At 44.3% G+C, this 26044-nt stretch overlaps 1 protein-coding gene across 1 annotated transcript in view; it reads left to right on the forward strand.

Moving 5' to 3' along the window:
• The window catches only part of CSMD2 (CUB and Sushi multiple domains 2), a 544659-nt gene that overhangs the window by 375740 nt on the left and 142875 nt on the right, over nt 1-26044 (forward strand). The window contains exons 22-26 of the mRNA XM_084652534.1: nt 3601-3770; nt 6369-6525; nt 7261-7452; nt 10175-10301; nt 22691-22893. Coding sequence (XP_084508660.1) covers nt 3601-3770; nt 6369-6525; nt 7261-7452; nt 10175-10301; nt 22691-22893 — 849 coding nt within the window. The remainder of the gene's footprint in view (nt 1-3600; nt 3771-6368; nt 6526-7260; nt 7453-10174; nt 10302-22690; nt 22894-26044) is intronic.

Genomic DNA, 26044 nt, shown 5'->3' on the forward strand with positions numbered 1-26044 from the left:
GGTAAAGATACCTAGCAAGCGTGCAGGTGTCTGAATCAATATTTGCCTGATCAATTCCGCCTGAGAGTCTTTGGTGAATTCCTTGTGACATAACTGAAGATACTGCGGCAGGGGAGATGCTTTGTTCTAGGGTGAACGCCAGCCTGGATGGTTGTTAATGCTTTGAAATGTATTCAAAGGTGCTGTGTGTGGGGGGGGAGGGAACCTAGCTTCTTAATGGTATCTGATGCACAGAATCTTGAAACCATCACATTTCCAGGCTCTTAAATTGCTTTGCACAATAGATTGCATGTGTAAATGAAAGGTTCTTTTTAGTTCTGGAGGGAGAAAAGTAACTTTGAAAGCCATGTGCATTAGATTACAACAAAAGCCGATGTGATTTCACTGCAGCCTGCTAAGGCCAATTCTTTGCCCTGGTGAGTCTTCACAGCAGCCTGCTTGATGCAGTGCTGAAACAGCTGCTGGTGTGGCAAAGAGTAGGTAGGGATCAAGGAGCTAATAATAATATTCTGGGTATTGTGTAGTGACAGGGTCTCTAAGGAAAGGGCTGTGGTTGATGGTGAGAGCACAGGACTAGCTCTGGGTGGGAAATGGTTTTCTCGGATTGTGAGAAGGTTTGAGATTTAAAATGTTTTTCCTGTTCTGAATTGGACTGAAAAGTCAAAATCTCAACATTTTTCACCAACCGACAGACTGCTATTCTTTTTTTTTTAATTGGGTCAGTCAAAATGTTTCATTTCAGCAGTTTCAAAATGTTTGCTCTTGCTTTTCACCTTTTAAAAAATATTTTTTACTTTTCTCTTAGTGCAAGTTAACAAACAAATTGAAACAAAAAGTCGTTTCAAGCCCAAAAATGATTTTTTTTGTTTAGAAAAAGTCAACCGGGATGTTTTGACAATTTCAAAACGTTGTTTAAATTTTCGAATTGGGAGACTCATCAAAACTGACCCTTTCCCACAAATCGTTTCAATTTTCATAAATCAGCATTTGCAAGGAAAATTTCGGACCTGCTCTACACAGGACTAGAAATTGGGACTCCCAGGTTCTATATCTACCTCCTCCTCCACTGGTTCACTATTAGACAGGCCACTTACAGCTTGATTTTCAGAGGCACTGAATGCTCATGGCTTCCTTTGGAAATCCTATGCACCACTACAGACTAGGGACCGAATGGCTAGGCAGCAGTTCTGCAAAAAAGGACCTATGGGTTACAGTGGACGAGAAGCTGGATATGAGTCAACAGTGTGCCCTTGTTGCCAAGAAGGCCAATGGCATTTTGGGATGTATAAGTAGGGGCATTGCTAGCAGATCGAGGGACGTGATCTTTCCCCTCTATTCGACATTGGTGAGGCCTCATCTGGAGTTCTGTGTCCAGTTTTGGGCCCCACACTACAAGAAGGATGTGCAAAAATTGGAAAACGTCCAGAGGAGGGCAACAAAAATTATTAGGGGACTGGAACACATGAGTTATGAGGAGAGGCTGAGGGAACTGGGATTGTTTAGTCTGCAGAAGAGAAGAATGAGGGGGGATTTGATAGCTGCTTTCAACTACCTGAAAGGGGGATCCAAAGAGGATGGATCTAGACTGTTCTCAGTGGTAGCAGATGACAGAACGAGGAGTAATGGTCTCAAGTTGCAGTGGGGGAGGTTTAGGTTGGATATTAGGAAAAACTTTTTCACTAGGAGGGTGGTGAAACACTGGAATGTGTTACCTAGGGAGATGGTGGAATCTCCTTCTTAGAAGTTTTTAAGGTCAGGCTTGACAAAGCCCTGGCTGGGATGCTTTAGTTGGGGATTGGCCCTGCTTTGAGCAGGGGGTGGGACTAGGTGACCTCCCGAGGTCCCTTCCAACCCTGATCGTCTGTGATTCTGTGAGTCAGTAGAAGCTGTGATTGTTCAGGACCCAAGAAAATCAGGTTTATTAATTCCTCTGTGCCTTATTTTCTCAAGTGCTTTTGTTGTGTTATTTTCCAGTAACACGCAGGGCCCCCAACCAAGATCAAAGCCTTGTTGTGCCGTGCGCTGTGCAGACACTTAATACGAGACACACCTTGCCTAGAAAGGCTTACGATCTAAATAGACAAGACAGCCAAAAGAAATATTCTTATCCCCACCTTACAGATGGGGAGTTGAGACCCAGAGAAATTAAGAGATTTGCCCAGGGTCACACTAGGAGTTAAACTCACTTCTTCTGAGTCCCAATCCAGTGCCTTAATGCCAAGGCCATTCTTCCTCTAGAAAGTAGCTTGCTTCGAAAATTTTGAGCCGTTCAGACACTGTGGAATCCAACCTTTGGCTTGAACTCAAATGCTACAGGGTTCATGTTTGTCTTAGGAGACAGTGTAGACAAAGGATCCAAGTAGATGGGGTAGGGGAGAAAACCCAGTGGAAACATGGACTGTGACAAAAGGAGCAAAGAGAAATTCTAATGACAAAATAAATATAGTTTATAGCCTGTCTATTGGTCTGCCCGTCAGGGCCAGCTGAGCATTTTTGCAATTCTCTCCCTAATAAAGAGTGCTGGATTCTGTTCAGCTACAGAAAACGGGGTGGGGTTCAAGTGACTCACCTTTGAAAAATCTCTGGGCTTAAATTTTGGGAGGAACCAAAGGTGCATGAACTTGGACTAGTTTGGGAAACAAAAAATGAATATGAGGGAGGGGGAAAACCTTCATACTGTATCTCCACAAGCGTCTCCCATTCCTTGTTGAAATTACGAGAGCTGGCAGCTGCAAGGTGGGAGAAAGAAGTGCTGGGTCAGTAAGTAAATAGGAGGTTTTGAAATAATGTCAAATAGTGTATCCCCCATCTGCTATTGTATCGCTAGAGCTAAGGGCATGATTAACAATGAACAGTGTCTCCAATTTTGCCTGTTCTTTTGTCTTCAACTTTATTCTCGGGAAGATTGTGAAATTCACTGATTTAGTTACTATTTGAAATTATTCGTGAATTTCGCCTCAGCATATTTCCCTGAGCAACTAGCCTTTACCGTTGTAACAGTCTGTTACCAATATTCAAGGGCTGAACTAGGAGATAGTCTCTGCGTGGGTTAGTTAAATAAAGGGGTCTGGTTTGGGGTTTTTTGTGTTGGGTGACTTGTAGAAGCACACAGGCAAATGGTTGAAGAGCACAGTGCAACATGCACTTCAAAACCTTCTTTCAGGCCCTAATTCAGGAAAGCATTTAAACATGTGCTTAACTCCCATTGATTTCACACTTAGGCAGGTGCATAGGTGCTTTCCTGAATCGGGGCCTCAGTAAGTAATGGTACATCCAAGCTTAAACTGTGATATTTTTTAATTTTTGCAAATACCTGTGCTAGTAAAGCTCTTCACAGTCCATACACCATCATATTAGGATTAATTTTTTAATCTGAATATTTGCAGAATTTTCTCAACACTATTCGCTCAGCCCTGCTCGTTGCTGAAATGCCAGCTGCACTTGAAGAGAGAGCACAAGGCAATGTGGATTTGGGGTGTGTGTAAGGGACCAAGTGCCCTATACACAAACATGCAGGGATTCAGATATTATTGTATGCATGTACCATATTGCGAGTATTTCCATATGGTTATTAAAATGTTTCTTTGCGTCTTCCCACAGCTGAATGTGGCTCATCTGTAACCGGGACTCAAGGGGTTCTGTTGTCCCCCAACTATCCAATAAACTACAGTAACAACCATGAATGCATCTACTCCATCCAGACCCAGCCAGGAAAGGGAATCCAGCTGAAAGCCAGAACTTTTGAACTGGAGTCAGGGGATCTTCTCAAGGTAATGCCTCTCTCTCCTCTGTTGGAAAGTAACACTTGGGAGAATTTATGGAGACACTTTTATGTAAATGATGTAGTGTGCTGTTTAGATTGATAAAAGGTAATGGAAATATCCTGCACAGACTAGCTAGGAGGCTGGGTATTTTTTCCTATAAAAAAAAGAAAAATATTTTGTATCTTAAGGTAGATGGATAGAGATGGGGCTCTAATCTGGCAGCTTCAGACACCCCACAGAGCAGCAAACACTGCACAATGTGCAGAAATATTTAGAAACATCCATTAATAGAGGGAAAAATAACTCCGTTTCAGAGATTTTCTGGAACGCGGGGTGGGGTCACTCCCTGAAGCCAAACTTCCATTCTTAGCCACATTGTTGTAAAGCAGCAAGTACGAGCCTGGAGCATGCGTGAGGTTCTTTGTATGATTTTTGTGTGTCAAGGCTGATTTGCCAAAAAAAAAAAAATCATTTAAATGCAAAACGCCAGACCCGAGCTCTTCAGCAGTGCAGCGCCCAGTGTTATTTTCATCTGCATTTAGAAGTTTCAGGACTCGTATGGAGGGAGACAAATCTAGGCCGCATTATATTAACCACAAAGAACTGCCTTTTGTAGGGAACATTGTTGCAAGCTCCTTGCTACTGTGCTAAGCCATCTCCCAGGAAAACATCTGTCCTTATTTGAGTGTTGTATTTATTCGGTGCGAGGTGAGCAGAATCCCCCAACATGCTATTCATAGAGTCACTGGAAAGAGAGAGATTTCCTATTTGCGCAAAGCAGGATTCGGTTGTTGGAATGTTGGCCTACCCTAACGTGTTCTGACATCAGCTCCCTGCCGACTAGCGCTTGTATGCTGGAAAGAGAAAGATTTGAGCAGAAAGATCGGAACACAATGTTAAGCTCCACTGAAATACCCTGGAATGGGGGGAACGTTCCAGTCAGAGCAGGAAACGTAAATGTTTCATTAATCTCTCTGTCGTACTTATATGGCCCCCATTACCATGGGATCTGATCTCCTCATAACCTTGAATGTATTTATCCTCACAACGCCTCGTGAGTAGGGAAGTATTTCACTCCTCATTTATGGGTCTGAAAATGAGGCACAGAGAGACTAAGGCCTAGTCTGCGCTAGAAAACTAGGTCAGTTTAATACGTTGCTCAGGGGTGTGAAAAATCCACATCTATGAGTGGTGGAGCTAAGACAGCGCTAGGTCGACAGAAGAATTCTTCCATCAGCCTAGCTTCCACCTCTTGAGGAGGTGGATCACCTATACTGATGGGGGAATCCTGCTCATCTACATACGTAGTGTCTACACTGAAGCCCTACCGGTGCTATCGCGTTTGAAGTGTAGACAATCCCTAAGTGACATGTGCAGGGTCACACAGGAAGCTTGTATCAGGACAGGGAATTAAACCCACGAGTCTCAAGTCCCAGGTTAGTGCCCTAATCCCAGGCCATCCTTCCTCACTGCTGACCCAGGGACAGGTGTTACTGACAGACATCAGGAAAGTGATCCGTTGTTTCATCCCTGATTGTCTGTATCCTGGCAAATGACAACTTGTAGCACCAGGCAGCAGAGGTTGTGTGTATGTTTTTGCCCAACAAATGGAGGTGCATTAGGTTAGCCACAAGGCTAGATTCTGTGTGTCTGTACTTCCAAAGCACAACAAGGGTGAAATGGATGGCTGAGGTCATTGGCAAACATGGTAAGGAAACTTTCCCCTCTGGGTCATTAATTAACGTGGCCATTTGGTGGCCAAAGTGAAAATATTTGGTGGTTTCAGACCAGTTCCTACTACACAGGTGACCCCAGTCACAAAAGCCATCCTCAGAATTGACCACTGAAGTGTCACTGTGACAGAGTGTACTCTTACCTGGTGGGGGGAAGCAGCTGGAGCTGGTGATCTATTTCTGAAAATAACACGCAGGATGTGACCTAGCTGGCTGTAATCAGCCCCCCATCCTCTCAGAGTCTGCTGGAAGTGGGAGGGGTTGGAGTCCCATGTAAGTCCAGACCCGCTCATTCCAAAGGGTGGCAGGAAGCAAAGCAGCACCAGAGAAGGGTGTGCTGCTGTAGGAACATCAGAGGGGTGAGCGTCGCAGAGGGGATCTCTAAAGACAGCACCAGATCAGTGTGTGGGGAGAATCAATACCTTGGAAAGAAGACACTTAATTCGGGAGAGTTTGGGCACAGCCTGAGGCCTGCCTTCCTATAAAGACATTGGACTAACCAGTGAGGAAAGAGAGATTTTGAACACACTTTGGGCTTACAGAGCCCGGAGGGAGAAATGGGGAAATGGACCTAAAGCGAATGGGGGGAGGTGATGATAAAATAAACACTGATGCACCCCTTTTTAAGAAGTGCTGCATTCCCCAGCTTCCTCCCGACTCCATTCCTTCCCATTTCCACGGTGGTCCAGTCAATCTGGCCCATCAGTCAATAGCCCGGTGATAGGCATCCTTGTGGATGTTGTCATTAGGATTATCAATGATTAAACGGATGCCACCGTGATTATACAGGGTGGCTCTCTGTCCCCCTCTAGTGGCTAGAGCCTTCAGGCACCAAATATTCAATGTTTTCATATTTTTTTTAATCTTCCAGGTCTATGACGGTAACAATAACTCTGCTCACTTGCTGGGCTCCTTCAGCCGCACTGAGATGCTGGGCATCAGTATCAACAGCACCTCCAGCAGCATGTGGCTTGAATTTATCTCCAACCGTGAGAACACGAGTAAAGGCTTTGAGCTACAGTTTTCTAGTAAGTCACGGGCCTGCTGGCTCATGAGACTACAAATCCGGACTGTCATTGTTATTTCTTATTGCGCTGACAGGCTCCAACTGAGACTAAGGTCCCATTGCGCAAGGCGCTGTACAAACCCATACTGAGAGAGAATCCTTGCCGTAAAGAGCCAGTAGCCTAAATAGACATCACAGAGAGAGTGTGGCAGAGAAGAAGCATTCTTATCCTCATATTGCAGATGGAGAGTTGAGAGACAAAGAGATTAAGCCCTGGTCTACACTTAAACATTTTACTGGCATAGCCATGTCAGTTAGAAGTGTGACAAAGTCATCCCTAGCGTAGATGGAATTATACTGGTAAAAAGTCCTTTGGCCAGTGTAGTTTATTTCATTCATGGAACTAGTATAAGCTGCATCTCCACGAGGCAGCTGTACCAGGATAGCTGTATGGGGATAGTTATCCCGGCAAACCCTTTCTAATGGAGACAAGGCCTGGGGAACTTGCCAGAGGACAAACAGGAAGTCTGACAAAGCTGGGCACTGAAATCTCTGGATTCCCAGTCCAGTGCCTTAATCACAAGACCATGCTGCATTTAACATTCCTTCTCTCCCACTAGCCGTGAGATCCACATTAGGAGAAGAAAATTCTCACACCTGGTAACCCAGGAAAAGCAGTAACTATTATCTTCCCACTTATTAGCGTACCTGACTGTTAAATATCTGATGAAAAGAGCTTCCTCTTCTCTGGTTCCAGGTTTTGAGCTCATTAAGTGCGAGGACCCTGGCATCCCACAGTTTGGCTACAAGGTCCGTGATGAAGGGCACTTTGCGGGCAGCTCTGTGTCCTTTAACTGTGACCCTGGTTATACATTACGAGGCAGCAGGGCGCTGGTCTGTTTGACAGGAGAACGCAGAGCTTGGGACCAACCGCTGCCGGTGTGTGTAGGTACGACCGACCACTGTCATTTCGGTTCTTATTTAGCTAAGTGCTCTATTTGCATCTCCCATCCCAAATGCTCCTTTGGCCTGCATAGCCAGCCTACTAGCCTGAGATGGAGTCATGCTGATCACACCCATCTGCACTAACAGAGACAGCACTGTAGAGCCCTTTCCACACGACCTTTTGTCTTTATGTTCCTTTTGTGACTATAGATTGAGAGGACCGGCTGTGCGCGTTCCACAAACAGCCCCCTGTTTAATGTGCCCCAATCCTCACCTGAAGCACCCCCTTGCAGTCATCTTCAAGCTCTGGTCCCTTCAGCACATCTCTGCTAATGTCCTTCATTCCTCATCTGCACCTCTCCTGTTGTTCCAGCCTTTGTCCTCTCTTAAATGTGCTAAGCTGAGGGGTGATTTCCGATGAAACATCAGTAGAGATCTAAGTTTCAACAGTCCAAAATCACTTTAATTTGAGAGTGACACAGGATTTAATCCCAGATTCTCAGCGGTTTTAACTCTGTTGCATTAACTCTCTTAATTTGCCTCCTCTCCACAACTCCCAAGTGGTCCATTCTCCTCCTTACCCCACAAGAGCAGTACATTCTTGCCTAGACAAGTCTGAAATTAAAACCTTAGTATCCAAAATGCGAAAATGTCCCCCACGGGCTACATTTTCGAGGAGGATTCTTAAAATTCACTTGCAATGTTGACTTTATCGCTTCTTGTGATATTTTCAGTGGCATCCATTTGCTCATGAAACATGGAGAGTTGTGTGCACAAACAGATCATTGTTGTTTAGATTGAAGTGCTCAAAATATATTATATGCTGTACAGACTACATAGGAAGACAATGTCCCTATGCCGAAGAGTCTATAATATATATAGATGAAGGAGGACGATACAATATACAAGGAGTGGTCAGTGGACAAATAGCATGTGTCTGATTAGTTCCATGCGTGTACACTGTAACCTCAACAGCCCTTTACCTAACCATTGTTAGTTCTTTATTTTAGATCGGCAGCCGGTCACATATTTGCTGTAGCCAATGTCCATGTACATGCACAAGTCATGGTCTTTGTGCATGCAATTAAGGAGAGCCATCAAAATGTCGACCCTCAGAACCCTTCAGCATTGGCTTAACTCTTCTTTGATTCCATGCTAAATTCTCATCGGTGGTAAAACTCCCCTTTGGCTTCAGTAGGCGCAAGGTTAGGCCAAAGCTGAGAGAGTCTTCACCTGATGAAATTGAAAGTTAAGCCCAGAAAGTCCATTGTGGGAAGAAAACTCCTCCGATCTGCTGAATACGAGGAGTCATTTTGACTCCAAGTAAAGAAAGTTGGTTGCTTGTCGTCATCAACGTCATCTTCGTGAACCAGGTGTTTTGGAGTTTGAACATCCACATGGAGTATAGACCAGACTGTGTGCAACAAAAATGTGTGTGTGCACGCATGCTCTCTCTCCCCCCACCCCCTGGAAACAATAAAAAAAACATTTAACACCCATGAACAGGGGTGTGTGTGTGTACACAATCATGGCGAACTAGTTAAACAAGATAAAATAGGAGACCCCTTTCTTAATGGAAAGATGTATATCCCCATCTGCCAATAAAGAAGATATACAGTAGCGTCACTGCGTAGTTACTCTGAAAGTTATTACACAGTAACTGAAAGATAAGTAAGTTGGAAATTATAGCAGTTAAAACTGCTGTAGATTCTTATAACTAGGCTGGACAAAACATTAGGAAATACATGGTAAGAAGCATGTAGTATTGACTAGAATATCCAATAGATTTTTTCCACCTCTAACTACTATGATTCAGTGATGATCAGCTCAGCCCTAATATCCTGTTAACTGATAGCTGCATAATTAACCTATATTTCCAGGGCATGATGAAATCTCTTGGAGCACCGTTCCATAGGAAGGTCTCAACAACTGGTGGGTTATTTTCAAGCTCAGAAATGACACCCTAGGAGTTGGGTCAAAAGCAAACTGGCTTCAATTTATGCAATGACCTTACGCTGAACTTTAGCTCTGGCTGCTAAAATTAAAAGGCCACGTTTTTATAATCTGCTGATCTTCTCATCATCTCCTCAATGCTGTGTGTGTGTGAAATGTCACAGAATTTTAACAAATGTTTAACAAAACACATTAAAGGGGGGCACTACATTCTTTATAAGCCAATTAAGCAGGTATGTAGATAACTTGGCTTTATTATACTTGTGAATCATTATTAAAGATTTTTGCATATGCATGGCAAAGATATTATGCTCTCTCAAATCGCCCCACAAAGTGTGAATTAAAGAAAGCTGAATGCTAATAAGCTCTAAACTTGTGCACTGTGAAGCCAAAGGGGGATGAAATAATCTTTGGTTCGCTGTGAGATCATGTCAGGTTATAGGAAGCTGTCCTGCAGAGAGGTGCAGAGCTATTCTGCTGACTCAACCTGCAAGCCAGATGAGGTGAGTCTCATTAGCTTTAGTATAACAAGGTTGAGAATCTCTCTAAAGGAAAGAGAGATTCCTGCCTAGGAACTGCCAAGAGATGTAGTAATTATAGGCTGAGATTTGCATCTGTGATTAGTTACATTAGTGATAAAAGGTTACCCCAGGAAGGAGATGTATCTGTGCAACATCCTTTGTGTGTGAGCCATGTTAGGGGTTGTTGCATGTATATAGCTACAAAACATCAATAATCTTTTCCTAACCAGTGCATATGGGTTTTTTTTTCAGCTGAGTGTGGAGGCACTATCAGAGGAGAGTCATCAGGACGGATATTGTCTCCAGGATACCCAACACCCTATGATCACAACCTCAACTGCATTTGGACGATAGAGGCAGAAGCTGGTTGCACAATAGGGTGAGTTGGGAGCCAAATATAGGGGCTGTTTTGCTGCTTGTTTTTACTCATAGCTCTTCTGTGATGAGGCTTTGATTTATTGCATTCTTTTGCTAGCAAAGCTGAGCGAAACTTTTTGGATGAATTGTTTATGTGCTAAAAATGCAGTTTTGGTTTGACAGAAATTATTTGTGAATTTGGGTCAAATTTGGTGTATAGTTTTGGCCAAAAAAGGAGGAGAAGAAGAAGTGATGACTCAAAGAGCTCAATCTATTTAGCTTAACAAAGAGAAGGCTAAGGGGTGACTTGATGACTGCCTGTAAGTATCTATATGGGGAACAAATATTTAATAATGGGCTCTTCAATCTAGCAGAGAAAGATATAACATGATCCAATTGGCTGGAAGCTGAAGCTAGATAAATTCAGACTGGAAATAAGGCATCCATTTTTAATGTGGAGAATAATTAACCATTGGAACAATTTACCAATGGTCATGGTGATTTCTCTATCACTGGCAATTTTAAAGGTGTTTTTCTAAAAGATCTGCTCTAAGAATTATTTGGGGGGAAGTTGTCTGGCCTGTGTTATACAGAAAGTCAGAGTAGAGGATCATAATGGTCCCTTCTGACTTTGAATCTACGAAACTATGAAGAAGAAAAAAAATCCCCCCAAATCAGAACATTTCCTTTTAGAAGGAGATTTTGTTTTGAAATGTAGCTAGATTTATTTGAAAAGAATAACAAGAAGAAAGTGAGGGGGGGACACCCAGAAATGAAACAGAAAAGCTGAAATAAATGTTGTTTCATTCAACCCCAGACTAACTCTTTTCAGTCGTCTGTTTCAGCCGGAAAAAAATGGAAAAAAAGCAAAAAAAAAAAAAAGAAAAAAGCTTTGTCTTGACCTGAACAAAATGAGGGGCTCTGGAGAGGGGAGGAGGGTTCGGCCTCTTAACTGGAAAATCAGTTTTCAGCCCTGTTTGCTCTCTTATCTATTATCACATTATCTATTTTCTCTGTTATCAGTTCTTTTTACAAGTAGGCTGAGGTCAAAACTGCTCAATGGATTTGAATGTCCAGTTCCCATTAGACATCCAACTCCCCGAGACAGTGTTGAAAACATGACCGGTAGTTCTGCTCTAGGGAGGCTGGGTTACCATGTGCTCTTATGCAGTCTTGTTTGTTATGCTGGGATTACGTGGTGGTTACTATAGGCTTGTTGATTTCCCGTTTGCTGCTTCTGTGATGCTAGAAGACGGCTAGCAATTACTTAAAGAGGTTAGAAAGAATGTCATTTCTCTTTGCGGGTCACAAATGAGCCGCCAACCCTTGCTCTTCTCCTGCCAGGATGGTTAAAAGTGGCACCATTCCAAACACACACACACACAATCTGGCTTTGGTTAATTTATATCCCCTATATGGCCTGTCTCTGACACCTTATTGTCAGAAACATCTGTCATTCTACACTGTGGAGAAGGTCAGGTAATTTGCTGCTGCTTCTGCTGTTGTCTGATATTATTGCTTTATTAAACTTTCATCTGTTAGCCTTCAATCCTGTGTCTGTGTGCCATGCAAGAGACTTTGATTTTGTTTCCTCTTGGGATGTATTTCAGAGTTGAAAACAGGCTTGCCGCCAGAGTACTGCACTGAGATTCCCCCGTTCGGTCCAATGCGCTTCCAGTTGGTTTTTCTTACCAAATGGGCTTGTATTTGAGATCCAAGCACCTGCAAGATGATATCCTAGGCAATTAGGGGCTTGAGCCATCTCCCGCTCACACCACCAGTGTAAATTAGGAATAGTTCATCCGAAAGCGGTGGAATTACTTGGCTCTAGATGACAAAAGAATCTGGGAGTGGGTCTCCAGATGTGAGCAGTGAGTGGAGGAGCTGGAAGGATAAGATCGCAACACATGGCATCTTTTTATTATAACTTCACTGTTTTGTAGTTTTAATAATAAAAAAGCAACGTACAAAAGGGAATTATCCTTCCTAAAAGAAGGATTGAAATAGTTCACAAACATCTGGCGAGTAGGGAGACCAGAAACCGTTTCCTCCTCCCGCTTCTCCCCCACCTGTTGTTATTGCTTTCCTACCCTTTGCTTCACTGCAGTTTAAAATGTAATGTATTCTAGATTTTAAGTTACGTGAATTTGGCACTGAGGCAGGTGAGGCTGAGAACACTGGCTCGTAGAGTTAGTGCAGACACCAGCTTCCCTAATCCAGCACTGAATTCCCCCCGCAGCCCTGCCACACCACCTCAATACAGCCCTGCACTTAACTGGATATTCCAGTCCAGCTACAGCTGCCTTCAATACAAAACCAACACCTATTTGCAAATACATTTTTTTGCGAATAGATGGGGAAGTGCACAGAATTTATTCAACACATTGTTATTTAGACCAGCTCTTCCATTGCCCATCTATTCACCTTACTGCTGTTGCTTCCTATAAAAAGCTCTGCAGTAATACGTCTCTACTGATCTGCAGAATCCCTTACTATTCCAATGCTGTGTTCTCACATTGCTCTGTCCCTGCACCTCTGTCCTGACCCACAACATACCTGCTACAGCAGCACTGGTCTGATCTTTACCAGAGACAGTTAATCACGTTGAACTGTGTGGTGTTTTTATTCAGTGGGTTTATGCCAGGAGTGAATTTGGTCCAGTCTTTTTAAATGCAGAAATTCCTGCATGACTTCAGTCTTCTCAGACTGATTCAGTGATGGATAGTTTGGGGAAATTGGCATGAGAACTCTTAATGTATGCAAGGGGGGGACTTTCAAAGGAACATTTCTCAAAAAGCTCTTCCCCTTTTCCATCCCCCTGCAAAGGACTTTGTAATAGCCCGTGCAAATCTTTTACGCTCCTTGGCTCCCATCAGGGAATGATGTCTCTTGATTGAGCTTATCTCCGCTGATGTCTTACTCGCATCCTTGTTGCAACTGATATATTCCAATTAACATGTACATGCTCTGTCACTATTAATAGAACTAGTTTGCATCACCTCTTGCTGATTTAAATGATGATCTGACCCATGATCCTTGTTCTAAATTGGCAGTAGTAGAAGCAGGCATTAAATTGCAGCAGTAGGAACAGTGGTTCTTGCTGGAATCCTGGGTACCAATTAGGTAATCAATCTAGGGAGAAATAAAATAAATGTGAATTTAGTACTCGTGGATGGCACTGGCTTGACAATGAAAAAGATCGGAGTTCTGTATTTATTCATGGAATAAAGACTGCATGTGTAGTTAGCATAAACTGCACATAACAGTGCCCTAGATGAATATGGCTCTGCATATAACATGCACAATTAAAATATAAGGTCCCAGTCTTGCAGCCTGATCCATGCAGACAGATTTCTGACCCTATCAGAGCCCCATTATTGTCAATGAGATTCACTCTGCCAGACCTATACGCCCACACGACGTCCCCTTGAAGCCCAGAGATCTGATTCTCATTTATCCCAAAGCCTTTCTACATCATTGTAACTGTGCAAAGGGGCCTTAGAGTGGGTGTGAGTATAATTCACCTGCACAGAGCCCAAAAGAGTGTAGCAATGGTGGCTGATCCTACCTCCACTAAAGCTTGTGAGTAAATTTACTCCCACACCTATTCCTATCCACTTCAATGGGAATACATGAATGAGTCATGCTATGTGCTAATGTTTGTAGGATCAGACCCATGGTTTGGAAGGGCTCAAGAATGGAATGAAATTATGCCAGGTGATAATACAAATTGTGACCCTCCCTTTCATCAGTGATTAAGCCCCCTGTTATGTTCCTCCGAACATCTGGTTTTTGTGCAGCTCAAACAGAACAGATGAATTTTGGTTTGTTGGGAGAGCGAATTTCCATCAACTTCATTTGTATGGTAATCCATCAGAATAATAATCCTCTTCACTCATGATACAATTGTATAAAGCTCTGATTTATAACTTCCATTAAAATTAATCACCAAAGCTTTTTGAATAAAGCTGTATCTCTTGGCAAGGGGGGGGGGAGAAAAGGAGGAAGATAGAAAATGGAATGTCCATTATTGCAACAAATGTTAAAAGGGGTGCACTTCAAAAGGGGATTAACCATCTCCCCCACCATAAAATTGCAAGTAAAATGTCTTTAACTCCAGTAAAGAGGTGCGGAGGTGGGGCTGGGGGAGGGGAGTATTGTAAAACAAATTAAACTTGTCTCCGACATCTGTTTGTATGCTCAAGAACAGTCTGTGAATATGCTGATTCGGTGGTATTTGATTGTTTAGCAGCCATCTCGGGGTTGTAAGAGAGTTTATTGTTGTTGCTAACCCTGGCCTAATGAATGGCACTGTACTGACAGGTCCATTTTTCAAAGTCTCATTTAAAAATATGAGTAGAAATATTTGTATGCTTGGATCGGCTTCCTTAGAGACTTCTGGGGGCACAGAATTTGAGCAATTTTTATTTTGTTGGTATGGCGCTTTCAGGGGGGGGTTAAGAGGAGCCCCAAACTACTGACTCTGAAGGTCCTAGTCTTAAACTGAGGCTTGAACCTTTGGCTGATTGGCTATAAATCATTAGCATTACAATCATTCTGCTTCTTAACCAGTTCAGGACCTGATTTTATGTTGGGTAAACTGAGCAGAATTGGGCAGGGCCAGTGCTTGAATGAGAGACATTAATGGAAAACCCTGATGGCCGCAGTCAGTGAAGGTGTTGGCTCAGTATTATTAATTGTATTCTCGTAATGCCTAAAGGCTGAAAGCCAGATCTGGGATATCACTGCGCTAGGTGCTGCATATACACCTACTAAGGGGCAGTGTCTGTCTCAAAGACATTACCATCTAAATAGTCATAAGGAGGGAAACAGGCTGTATTAGTATCCCCACTTTATAGTGGGAGTCAGGCACAGAGAGATTAGGCGATATGCCAAAGGTCATCTCAGGAGCCCATGGCAGAGCCAGGAGTTGAACCCCTCTGTCCCTGTACTGCAGGAGTGCCCCTCTTCCACTGCAGGCAGGTCTCACCCCTGAGCAGGGCTGGATTTCTCTCTGGGAAGGGGTTAGTTTTAATGTTAGATCCACTGTGTTACATCATTACTTCTTCCCCTCATGTTTTCTCGGGTTCCTGCCATTTCCATTTCAAAGTGTGTCTCCTTTGCAGCGGCTACCGGTGAGGTTTTCCTCTCCTTCTCGTTGAGTGAGCACCCAGGGCAATTTTCCGCCATTCTGCACCCTCTTAAAAATCCCTTAATGCTTTCAGACATTTGGGTAATAGAGTACAGCATGTTTCACTTGTTCTTTAGAGGACTTATGTCACTCTGGTGTGGAAAGCCTCTTTGACCAGCATCTCTAATCATGGCTGCCTTACATACCTAGCAGCAAAAGCCAGTTCTCTATGTATGGCATATCCTTCTGCCCATTTTATCCAGGGTTCAGAGAGCACTTGGGAGAGGCTTGGAGCAGAAAGGGTGGCACCTGGAGTTGTTGCTCAATGAGGCAAACTCCTGCCTGCTCCAGGGGCTCCACAGTTTTCACTGGCTTATATTCTTTAACAACAGTGGTTGAGAGAAAGAAGGAGGTAGCCGGTGTAATAATTCTGTGGCTCCTTGGTGGCATTCATCTGAAGATCTCAAGGCCCCTTATAAATGGGATTTGCCTACCTGACTGGGGGCTAATTCATTATGAATGCCATTCTCCAGCTAAGAATATTGATGGAGCTAAAGGATAAGGCCCAAATTTGCAATAGCACCCCGTAATTTGAGGTGTTTCAGTTCTGGGGTGTCCAACCGGAGGTGTTTACAGCCTGACTTTCAGTCCCACTGAGCACCCACCTCTCCACAGGAAGTTAGTGTGAGCTGTGGGTGCTGAGCACCCTCTGGAAGTCAGGCCCTTGATTGCCTCAAATTGGGCTTGCTAAACGAGTTGGGCACTTTTTGAAAACCGGGGCCTACGTGACTCCTCCAAGACCACACAGCAGGTCAGTGGCAGAGCTAGAAATAGGACCCAGAAGTCCTGCCTTCCACCTCCTTCCCCTCAGCAGGAGATAACTGTACTGTGGTTCATGTATAGAACCACTGCCTCATTTGATTTTAGCTGCATTTTAATACATCTAATAGTGATTGTCAGAATGCAAAAATAATTGTCCTCCTCCATATTGTTTGCTACACCTGTTTGTTGTCTCCTGCCGTAAATGACACTGTCAGCTCTTTGGGGCACAGGGAAGGGAGGGTGATGGTAAGGAAAGTAAGGGCATGAAGTTACATGAGCCCCGGTTGCATTGATCAGTTGTTCCCGAAGGTACCTAATCTCTTAAATTAATACATAAAATCAGCTATCCCTGATGGATGCACAAACCAACCATCCATCTGTTGACTCTTGTCTGATACTTCGATTGTAAGCTCTTCACGGCAGGGACTGCCTCTTTGTTCTGGGTTTTCCCTATGCCTAGTGCAATGGAGTCCATGACTAGGGGTCCTAGATGCTGCAATCATTGGTCAGCCGGTCCCTTGTCATTAGATCATCAGGTTGTCATGTTGATGGCTCCCTGCTTAATGGTTGATCGTTTGTGAGTCGCTTCTTAAAGCTCCATTAGGAAGTAAGACACTGTTCCCGGTAACTGGAGAGCTTTTTGGGGTTTTCCTTTAACAGCTGGTAGGACAAGATGTTTATAGGAATTCCAAAGTCTTCCCTGGCTATACTCCTCCTCCTCCTCCCCGCCCCCACTCCCCGCACTGCTTCCTTACATGTGTCTTTCCATCCGCTCTGTGTTCCAGTTGCTCCTGTGAATTCACTGATGAGTTTTCATTGCTGGTAAATTAGCCCTGAAGCAAATGCTATTGCACTGAGATATGTGAGGTGATTCCAGTGTGATCCATTCTTATTTTGCCTGAGTCTGTCCTTTTTTTTTTTTTCACTTTGCTCGAGGTTCCTGCTTAGATAGATTTATGATTCAGCACTTTTGACTGCTGTCTGATTCTGTGGACTTCATTTCCTTGCTGAGTACATTGCAGGGTTTGTTTGTTTTTTTTTTGTTTTGGACTGTTTGGGGTGGGGGGTTCTGTTCCATCTTGTTTGTTTATTGTTGCTTTAGATAAAGGGAACACAGCTAATGTTTCCTTGTTTTCTTCAGTAGACTCTTCGCCGAGGTTTTAAGCCTACTATCTGGTCATTTTATTTTCAGAGGTTTCCTCAGCACAGCACATAGAATGGCATGTCTAGAGTTTGTCCAGTTTTAGTCTGATTTCATTGTGTCATGCAGTGTTTTCCCTGGTGATAATGTGGCAATGAAAAACAGGCAATTAAATGACCATACTGGGTCAGACCAAAGGTCCATCCATCCCAGTATCCTGTCTTCCGACAGTGGCCAATGCCAGGTGCCCCAGAGGGAATGAACAGAACAAGTGATCATCAAGTGATCCATCCCCTATCACCCATTCCCAGCTTCTGGCAAACAGAGGCTAGGGACATAAACCCTGCCATCCTGGCTAATAGCCATTAATGGACCTATCCTCCATGAACTTATCGCGTTCTTTTTTGAACCCTGTTATAGTCTTGGCCTTCACAACAGCCTCTGGCAAGGAGTTCCACAGGGTGCATTGTCTGAAAAAATACTTCCTTTTGTTTGTTTTAAACCTGCTGCCTATTAATTTCATTTGATGATCCCTAGTTCTTATGTTATGAGAAGTAGTAAATTATTTACTTTCTCCACACCTGTCATGATTTTATAGACCTCTATCGTATCTCCCCTTAGTCGTCTCTTTTCCACGCTGAAAAGTCCCAGTCTGATTAATCTCTCCTCATATGGAAGCCGTTCCATCCCCCTAATCATTTTTGTTGCCCTTTTCTAAACCTTTTCCAAGTCCAATGTATCTTTTTTGAGATGGGGTGACCACATCTGCACACAGTATTCAAGATGTGGGCAAACCATGGATTTATATAGAGGCAATATGATATTTTCTGTCTTCTTAGCTATTCCTTTCTTAATGATTCCCCACATTCTGTTCACTTTTTTGACTGCCGCTGCAAAAACAGCGTCCCATTGATTATCCTCATTCCACCAAGTTTCTGTGATGCCTATTATATCAATATCCTCATTTAATGCGAGGCACTCTAATTCACCCATCTTATAATTTAGACTTCTAACATTGGTATATAAGCACTTTAAAAACTTGTCACTTTTTAGCTGCCTGCCATTACATGATGTAATTGAATGGGACATTTTTTCATTTGATGGTTTCTCATCAGATCCAACCTGTATTTTATCATCTTCCATCCTCTCCTCCTTATTAGGACAAAGGGAATCTCCATTTATAGATGCCTGTCGGCTTTCCATTTTAAATGAAGGAATGAAAGGGGCCGAATCCTGATGTATTGTCACTTTGTGCTGACAGCTCCCCTGGTTAACAATAATAATGACAGTATCTTACACTTAGATAGCTCTTCTTATCCTGGAAGGTCCAAAGTTCTTTGCAAACTGTGTGTGTGCAGCAGTCATTTCACATCTTTTTGAAACAGAAGGCAGATGGCCACTGAAAAGTGTGCTTCTATCTGACACAAGTGTTTGGGACAGGAAGTGAAGCGGGATCCCATATCTAATTGTAGCAACATGGGAAAGCGTTGGCTAAGTAGAATGGAATTTGATCAGGGAATCAGGGTCATGAGTTAACCCTTCTGCAAAGTTCCAGAGGAACTTCAAGAGGACAAGTGGACAGAACCTCTGTCTCCCATGGAAAGACGCACCACTTCTGCCACCACACTGGACCATTAATTCAGTCCTGACTCTGAAGTGGAGAGCCATCTACTGACTCACCGACCCCACTTCTTCCCAGGGTCTCTGCTCTGAGTGCTGGCCAGGCATGACCCTGCTTACCTTACAAGGACAGGCGAGATAACAGCCCACAGTGGCAGTGGTGTAGGCAGTAGCATACTGGGAAACCTTTGATACAAGGCAGGTGAAGCAATGAAATATATGGCGCAGAGTAATGTGATCTGCATTCAGAGTATTACAATAAATACAAAACTGAGAACATTGTGTAATTTCACTGGCTGTTGTTCCTCCTTTTTCCTCTCCATTCCTTTCTAACTGTATATTTTGGAGAGCTGGTCATAATTTCTTACTATACAGATATTCTCTTGGAACTTATTCTATCAGCTGATTGCATTTAGCTTTGTAATAACTAAAGTTTTGTAAACGATGGTGTCCAAAGCAAACTTCAGTACAGGGTACATCTAGGACAGAAATCCACCTCATCTGCTATGGCACCTTTTGCCTGAGCGTCCCAGAACTCAGTCTCAAAGGAGCATCGTAACATCTCTGTGAGGAGGTATTCTTGTCTCCATTTTGCAGATGGGGAAACTGAGTCATGGGAGTTATGGGCCTGAAATAAAGCCCACAAAAGTCAGTGGAAAGACTGCCATTTACTTCACTGTAGAACCTAAGGCACTTGCCTCAGGTCACGCAGCAGAGCCAGGAACACAACCCAGATTCCCCGATTCTATGAGCTGGTGCCCTTAACCATAAGACCATCGTTCCTCACCCTCCTGGTTGTCTGCTCGCCCTCCAAGGAAGTCAAGGTGAGGGGGGGCACTGCACACCTTCCAATCCTCTCTCCCTGGGGTGTTCCCTGGCATGCAAAGGGGCATCTCCTAGTCCTCCTCACCTGGGAGTTGAAGCCTTCAAAGTTGGTTTAGATGGGAGGGAATTTGAATGAGGAGAAATTGGGCGTCACCTCTCAGAGCACTACATGGGGAGCAGAATTATAGGCTGAGAAGTTATAAGAGGAAGCCGGTAAAATGGAGGTTGTTGGCATTAATATAAGGTAAGCTAGGCATGCTGCCTAATAAATAAGCAGGAGAGCCCAGGAGCTGAATTCCTCTGTGTTTTAATCAATATTTCATTGTTTTTCCTGTACAAAATTATTACATTAAAACAAACATAACAAGCATATTAAATAAAAGCCTAAAATGCAGAACCCTCCCGAGTAGTCAATTAATAATATCAAATCACTGACTAACATATATAATGCATTACTATAGTAGTAACCATTATCTTGCATAGGGAACTAAAATATTAAAGCGGCAGCCAGGTGCCACTACCTCAGGAGAAATGAATAAAGCAAAACAAATAAAGGAAGTGAAGCCCTTGAAAATCAATTGATTGAAAATCTCTCAAAAGCTTTAAGTGCAGCTATTGTTCCTTCTCCAAGCCAGTGGATAGAGGGGGCGCTGGAGGAGACGGTACTCCCAGTCAGCGTTAAGAAATGGATTGCTGTAACTATTTTAGTGGGCAGAACAATTATTCTGAGAACATGGACATCTGCAATTCCTCCCTCACACACAGACCGGCTGAGTGAGCTCTTGACTACTGCATTACACTACTGGGGAAAAGGACTTTGCCTAAGAGAAACGCTTGGAAAAAAATATGAGGACATTTGGTCACGCAAGAAACGATTGCCTCCATTTGCAGCTTGGTGTGTATTAGTCCCTGATGCTCACAGGCTGTGTTCTGACTTATTTTTTTTGTATTTAATCACTTTAATAACTGATGCCCTGCATGATCTCTATAGATTCAGGGGTTTTTGGTTTTCGGTTTTCCTCTCCAGGTTTTATAAATAGTGACATTGAATTGTGTTGTTTATAGGCCATTTCCCTCTTGTGCATATATTTAGAGGGGGTTAGGTTTTGTTACGTGTTTGGTATTTGATATAAAAACAATAAAAATAGAGTTAAAGAAAAGGGGAGGAAAAATCAATTGCGTCCCAGGGACCTCGCCCATGTCCATTGCACATACCTGCCCTGACCACATGTGGGGCAATTCCTAAAGTTTTAGTGTTTCACTTGAGTGTGGCAAAGGATTCAAAGATGGAAGTAGCACAATGAAAGGAGAGAAGGAATGAAAGCAGGAAGAGAGGAAGATTAGGGAGAGGTTCATACGTTTGCTCCCCCATGGTTTCCCATTTCCACAATCACCTGTTACTTGGATCAGACCTGTGCTGAAGCCTAATGGGAGCTTCCCAGCTTGCCCATTTCCTTCTGTGCCCTGCTACCCAGTCCAGCCCTGAGCTGCACATTACAAGAGTTCCCTGGCTTTCGTCTCTCCACTCTGCACTCCACTCACACCTGTGTTGCTCTGCTCAGACCCACCTTGCAGCATCACGCTTCCTGTCCCCTGACTCAATCCAGTGCTTTGCTACCCAACTCAGCCTTGCCCTGCACCTTTACAAGAATTCCCTTCATTTCCTATTTTCCGCAGTGCTCCCAGCTCAGCCCTGCCCTACAATGTTCCAGAAGATCCTTTCCCATCTCCCCTTGTTTTACCCTGCTCCCCATTTCAGATCTGCATTCCAGCATTCAGGATCCACCTCCCCCCTTTATCAAGAGATGCAGGCTTGTGACAAAAAGCTCTTCCACTGGGAAGCAAAAGGACAGCCAAGTTTGACTCAGACAACATAGGGATGATATGTGAATTAGATGCATGCAGGTCAATTATCTTAAAGGGTCCCAGCACATTTCCTCTGGGTTTAGAACAGCTTCCCCGTTTTACTCTGTTTGTCTTTATCTTTAATAAAAAGAGCTCAAGAAAACACTATTGGATGCACCTTGGCTGCCCCTTAACTGCTCCTCCACAATTTCCTTACACTTTTCTGTGTCAGCTTAACTTTAGTCTGTCTTAAGGTTTTACCCTCCCGCCTGTCACCGTAGTATCTGAGCACCTTGCACGTATAATCAATGGCAGTAGTGAAGTCCCTAGTGGAGACGTTCCCACTGACTTCAGTGGGTTTTGAATCAGGCCCTTCCTCTCTCTGGAGAAGAGTTTTAGGATCGGTTAGAGATTTTGGATGCCCAGCTAGACATACCATGAAGGGGCCTGATTTTCATAAAGCGCTGAGCACCTTCTCCCATGGAGTCACTTTTCATCTGTAGCTCTCAAAGTGTTTCACAAAGGAGGTTATCTCTGTTTTACAGATGGAGAAGCTCAGAAATAGAGAGGGGAAGAGACTTGCCCTAGGTCAACCATCAGGCCAGGGGCAGAGCCTGGAACAGAGCTCAGGTCACCCGAGTTCCCATCAGCTTCCCTGTCCATTCAGACGTGCTGTCTCTTATTGGCATCAAGCCCATTTTTAGCTGCATCCACAAAGGACACAGATTGTGCTGTAGTCAGGCCAGATCACCCTGGAATGACCATACCAGTACTTTTGCCCTCATGTAGGATGCCATTTTGTTCTCAAATGGTGTCCTCCACTCAGCGTGGGGTGTGCGAGGACACACAGAATGGAGGACTCCATTGGGTAGAGCAAAATGGCGTCCTCTACTTAGCTTGCATGTGAGGTAACATTGACGGGGGTGTTCTAGTTGTTGCCCATTCTGGACTACACCGCTGGATGCCTACCCCCGTATTTAGTTTGCAAAGGGTTCTCATGAGCGTTTGTTCCTTTTCCTCCACGCAGTCTCCATTTCATGGTTTTCCACACGGAGGAATTCCACGATGTCCTGAGGATATGGGATGGGCCGGTGGAGAATGGGATTGTCTTAAAGGAGATAAGCGGCTCCAGCTTGCCCAGCGACGTCCACAGCACCTTTAACTCCATCGTCCTTCAGTTCAACACCGACTTCTTCACCAGCAAGCAGGGCTTCGCGATTCAGTTTTCAGGTAGGCACCACGAAGACTCTGTTTCCTCAGGGTTGTACGGGGCTGGTGATGAACAGACACGCACGCCGCTCAGCATTCATTGGGCTGGCCACTCCATTAAGCGTCGCTGCTGTGTGATTACCGTGACGTAATGTAACTAGGAAGAGCGCTGCATTCAACTGCGCCGTATCCAGATTCACTGTGGTGAGCTTGTAAATGGCACAGCTGATCATGGGAAATACGTTAGGAGGAATTGTGGGTATTTGTCCCCACATTCCCACAGTTCCTTGTGAGGTATCCCACGGTGCCGCAATGCACAGTGAAAATTTCCCGCAAGGTGATGCACCTGCAGGCTGCATGGAGGGCACTGGGATGCCTACCCACAGTGCACCATGCTTTTGCCAGTGCTACCTGAGGCTGCGTGGACACAACGCCGTGGCACAAGGAGCCAAATGTGAGTGCACTCCACTGGAAATCGTTCGGTTGATGGAACTTTACCAGTGCAACTTCAGTGTGTAGACAAGGCCTGAGAAGTTGTGTCCAGTCTGGTGGCCCTATTTGTAATGTTACGTGCAGTGAGGGGTGGAGACTAGCGCGAGACCTATGCATTGTATTTTGAAAACATAACTGGTGCAAGGTATGTCACACCAGTGCAAACCCTTTTTGCACCAGTTTAGTGTATCTGCACTGAGGGGATTTGCAATTAAACCAGTGCAAATTTCCCTAGGCTAGACAAGCCCAAAGGGGATTTTGCTTTGCCCAGAAAATATTAATGGACTGATTTTGAGAGGCACTATGCCCCCAAACAATGGGAACCGCATGCTTACCGCATGTCTGAAAATCAAGCCATAAACATGGTGTCTCGTGCGCACCTTACGTGCTGCACCAAATCTGCAGATGGGAAGCCAGGCCAAGTTTTGAAAATGACTAATGATTTTCGCTTCCTCCATTTTTTTGGTGTCCAATCTGAGACACCTTAGAGGGTCCTGATTTTCTGAGTGTGGGTGCTCAGCAGTTTCTGAGAATCAGGCCCCTTTATGATGACCTAGGTTGCCCCCCCCCCAAAATTGAAGCAACCCAAATCAGTAGTCAGCCTTGAAAATCTTGGCCTTAGTCTGTTTATAGCCCAGAGTTGTTGTTTTGTACAGTGTCACTGTATGTAACGTACATGGCCTGACCCTGTGTTCACTGAACAGGCCCTGAGCCTGCAAACCCTGATGCACGTTGATTTCAATAGGGCTACTCAGGGTAGTAACATTAAACCTGCACAGACCTGTCAAAGAGTGAGGGCCATAGTCTGCAGCTGCAGCAGCAAGGCAGGGATGTATCAGTTTTACTGCAGTAGCCAGGCAGCAGTGTTCCTGGATAGCTGAGCGGTGGCTTCCTCGGTAGCTAGGCAGCAGCTCTTGTCTCTGCTTCCAAGTTGTTTTGCTAGCTGAGGGTATGATTCTGCTCTTGGTGCCCGAGTGTGGGCTGGATAGGGGCGTGCATTGCGGGGGGAGCCCTGCAGGCGAATCCTACCTGAGTCAGAACTCCTCCTGGGAAGCACAGGTCAGAGAGGTGGCCCAGGGCCCTTGGAGACAATGCTGCATCTTCTGCTCTATGCCTGGCTTGCTGCATGGGCTGGAGTGGAGCAGGCCGATTTTCCTGGCTCACCCTAACTGCTGTGGGGTGCTGGAAGAGAGCAGGGACTATGCTCCCCAGCAGTATTTTGGCCAGCTTCTGCACCAGGGTAACAAAGTGAGTTACTCCCTCCAGCTCCTTATGCTGGAGCTTGCCATAACCTGGCTCTGTGCAATTAGCAGAAAATAAGCTCCAAGCAGCTGTCTGATGTAGCGCTGCAACCTTATTTACTACTTCGTCTAACAGCCTTTGTTCATAGGGCGTGATCATGTAGCCAGAGACCTGAGCTCAGACATACAGGCTGGGATCTGGTATAATTTAAATATATATTTATATAACCTCCCCTCCCCCGTCCCCAACTCCAACACTAAAATGCATGAGGCTAAATAGTTTTATTGCCATGGGGACATGACGGTGCAGATCCTCAGCTGGTGTAAATCAGCAAGGACGTCAATGGAGCTATGTTGATTTACAAGGACTGAGGACCTGGCCCATTGTATTTTTTTTCTGTTGCCTGGTAAGGACAGCTGCAAGCATGCTAGGTGAGCACGTCCAGTTCTAAAAGTTCAGGCTTGATGCTTTCCAGGGCTCGAGGCTAAATTCCGCTTCCGCACAGTGACAGTGAAAGCTGCGAGCATATCAGCTTATTTTATAGCATATGTTTGAGGCAAGGTTGTATAAAAATGCCGTGTAAGATTAGTGGATGCCTGGGTGTATTAAGTAAACATGTATGTGCAATGCATGATTATACATCAGACTTGCACTCTGTGTTGCACACTTGAACTTACCGTTCCCCGGAGCCTTTCCCAGCTGGAGGAACAGATGCTCACTGCAAAATAAGAGTGTGAGTGTGTGAGAGAGAAAGAACTTTAAGGGGAAACAGAGAAAAGAAAGAGGGAGAAAACTCATTGCTTGGCACAGTGTATTTAAAGAGGATAGTGCAGTCATCACTCATCATCTGCATTATGCATCTTGGTTCTTCTCCCCTCCCATCACCCAGTTACTGCAGTTGAGTCAACAACACAAGATGAAGGATGATCTTGGGGTTCAGACACTGGTCTGGGACTTGGGAGGTGGAGGTTTATTTTGTGGCTTTGCCACTGATTTCTTCTGTGACCTTCAGGAAGTCATTTAGTCGCTCTGTGCCTCCGTTTCCCCATCTGTAAAACCAGGGCAGCACTACTTTCTTCCCACTTACAGATAGTGTTGGGATAAAGGTATTAGTGTGCATGGAGAACAAGGAAAATGTGGCAGTGGGTACCATATTGAATCCTAGCAGAACAGATGTTCACCTCCTGCTCTGTTTTATGGAATCTGCACTTACGCTGAATGCAGCAAGAAAATTAACATTTGCAGCTAGCAGAGTTCCCTGCCGCAGGCGTATCATTAGGTCAAATAACAAGGCTGCCTTATTATAAAAGTCTGGATAATTTTCTGTCCAATATTTGCAGTGATGTAGGTTAAGAGTTCACAGATGTCAGCGCTTGAGAGATGAACAGATTGCCACAAGGATAAAGCAAGGAGGGTTTAAAGTCACAGTATAAACTGT

The sequence above is a fragment of the Lepidochelys olivacea genome (assembly GCF_965140295.1).
Source record: "Lepidochelys olivacea isolate rLepOli2 genome assembly, chromosome: 19".
NCBI lineage: Eukaryota > Metazoa > Chordata > Testudines > Cheloniidae > Lepidochelys > Lepidochelys olivacea.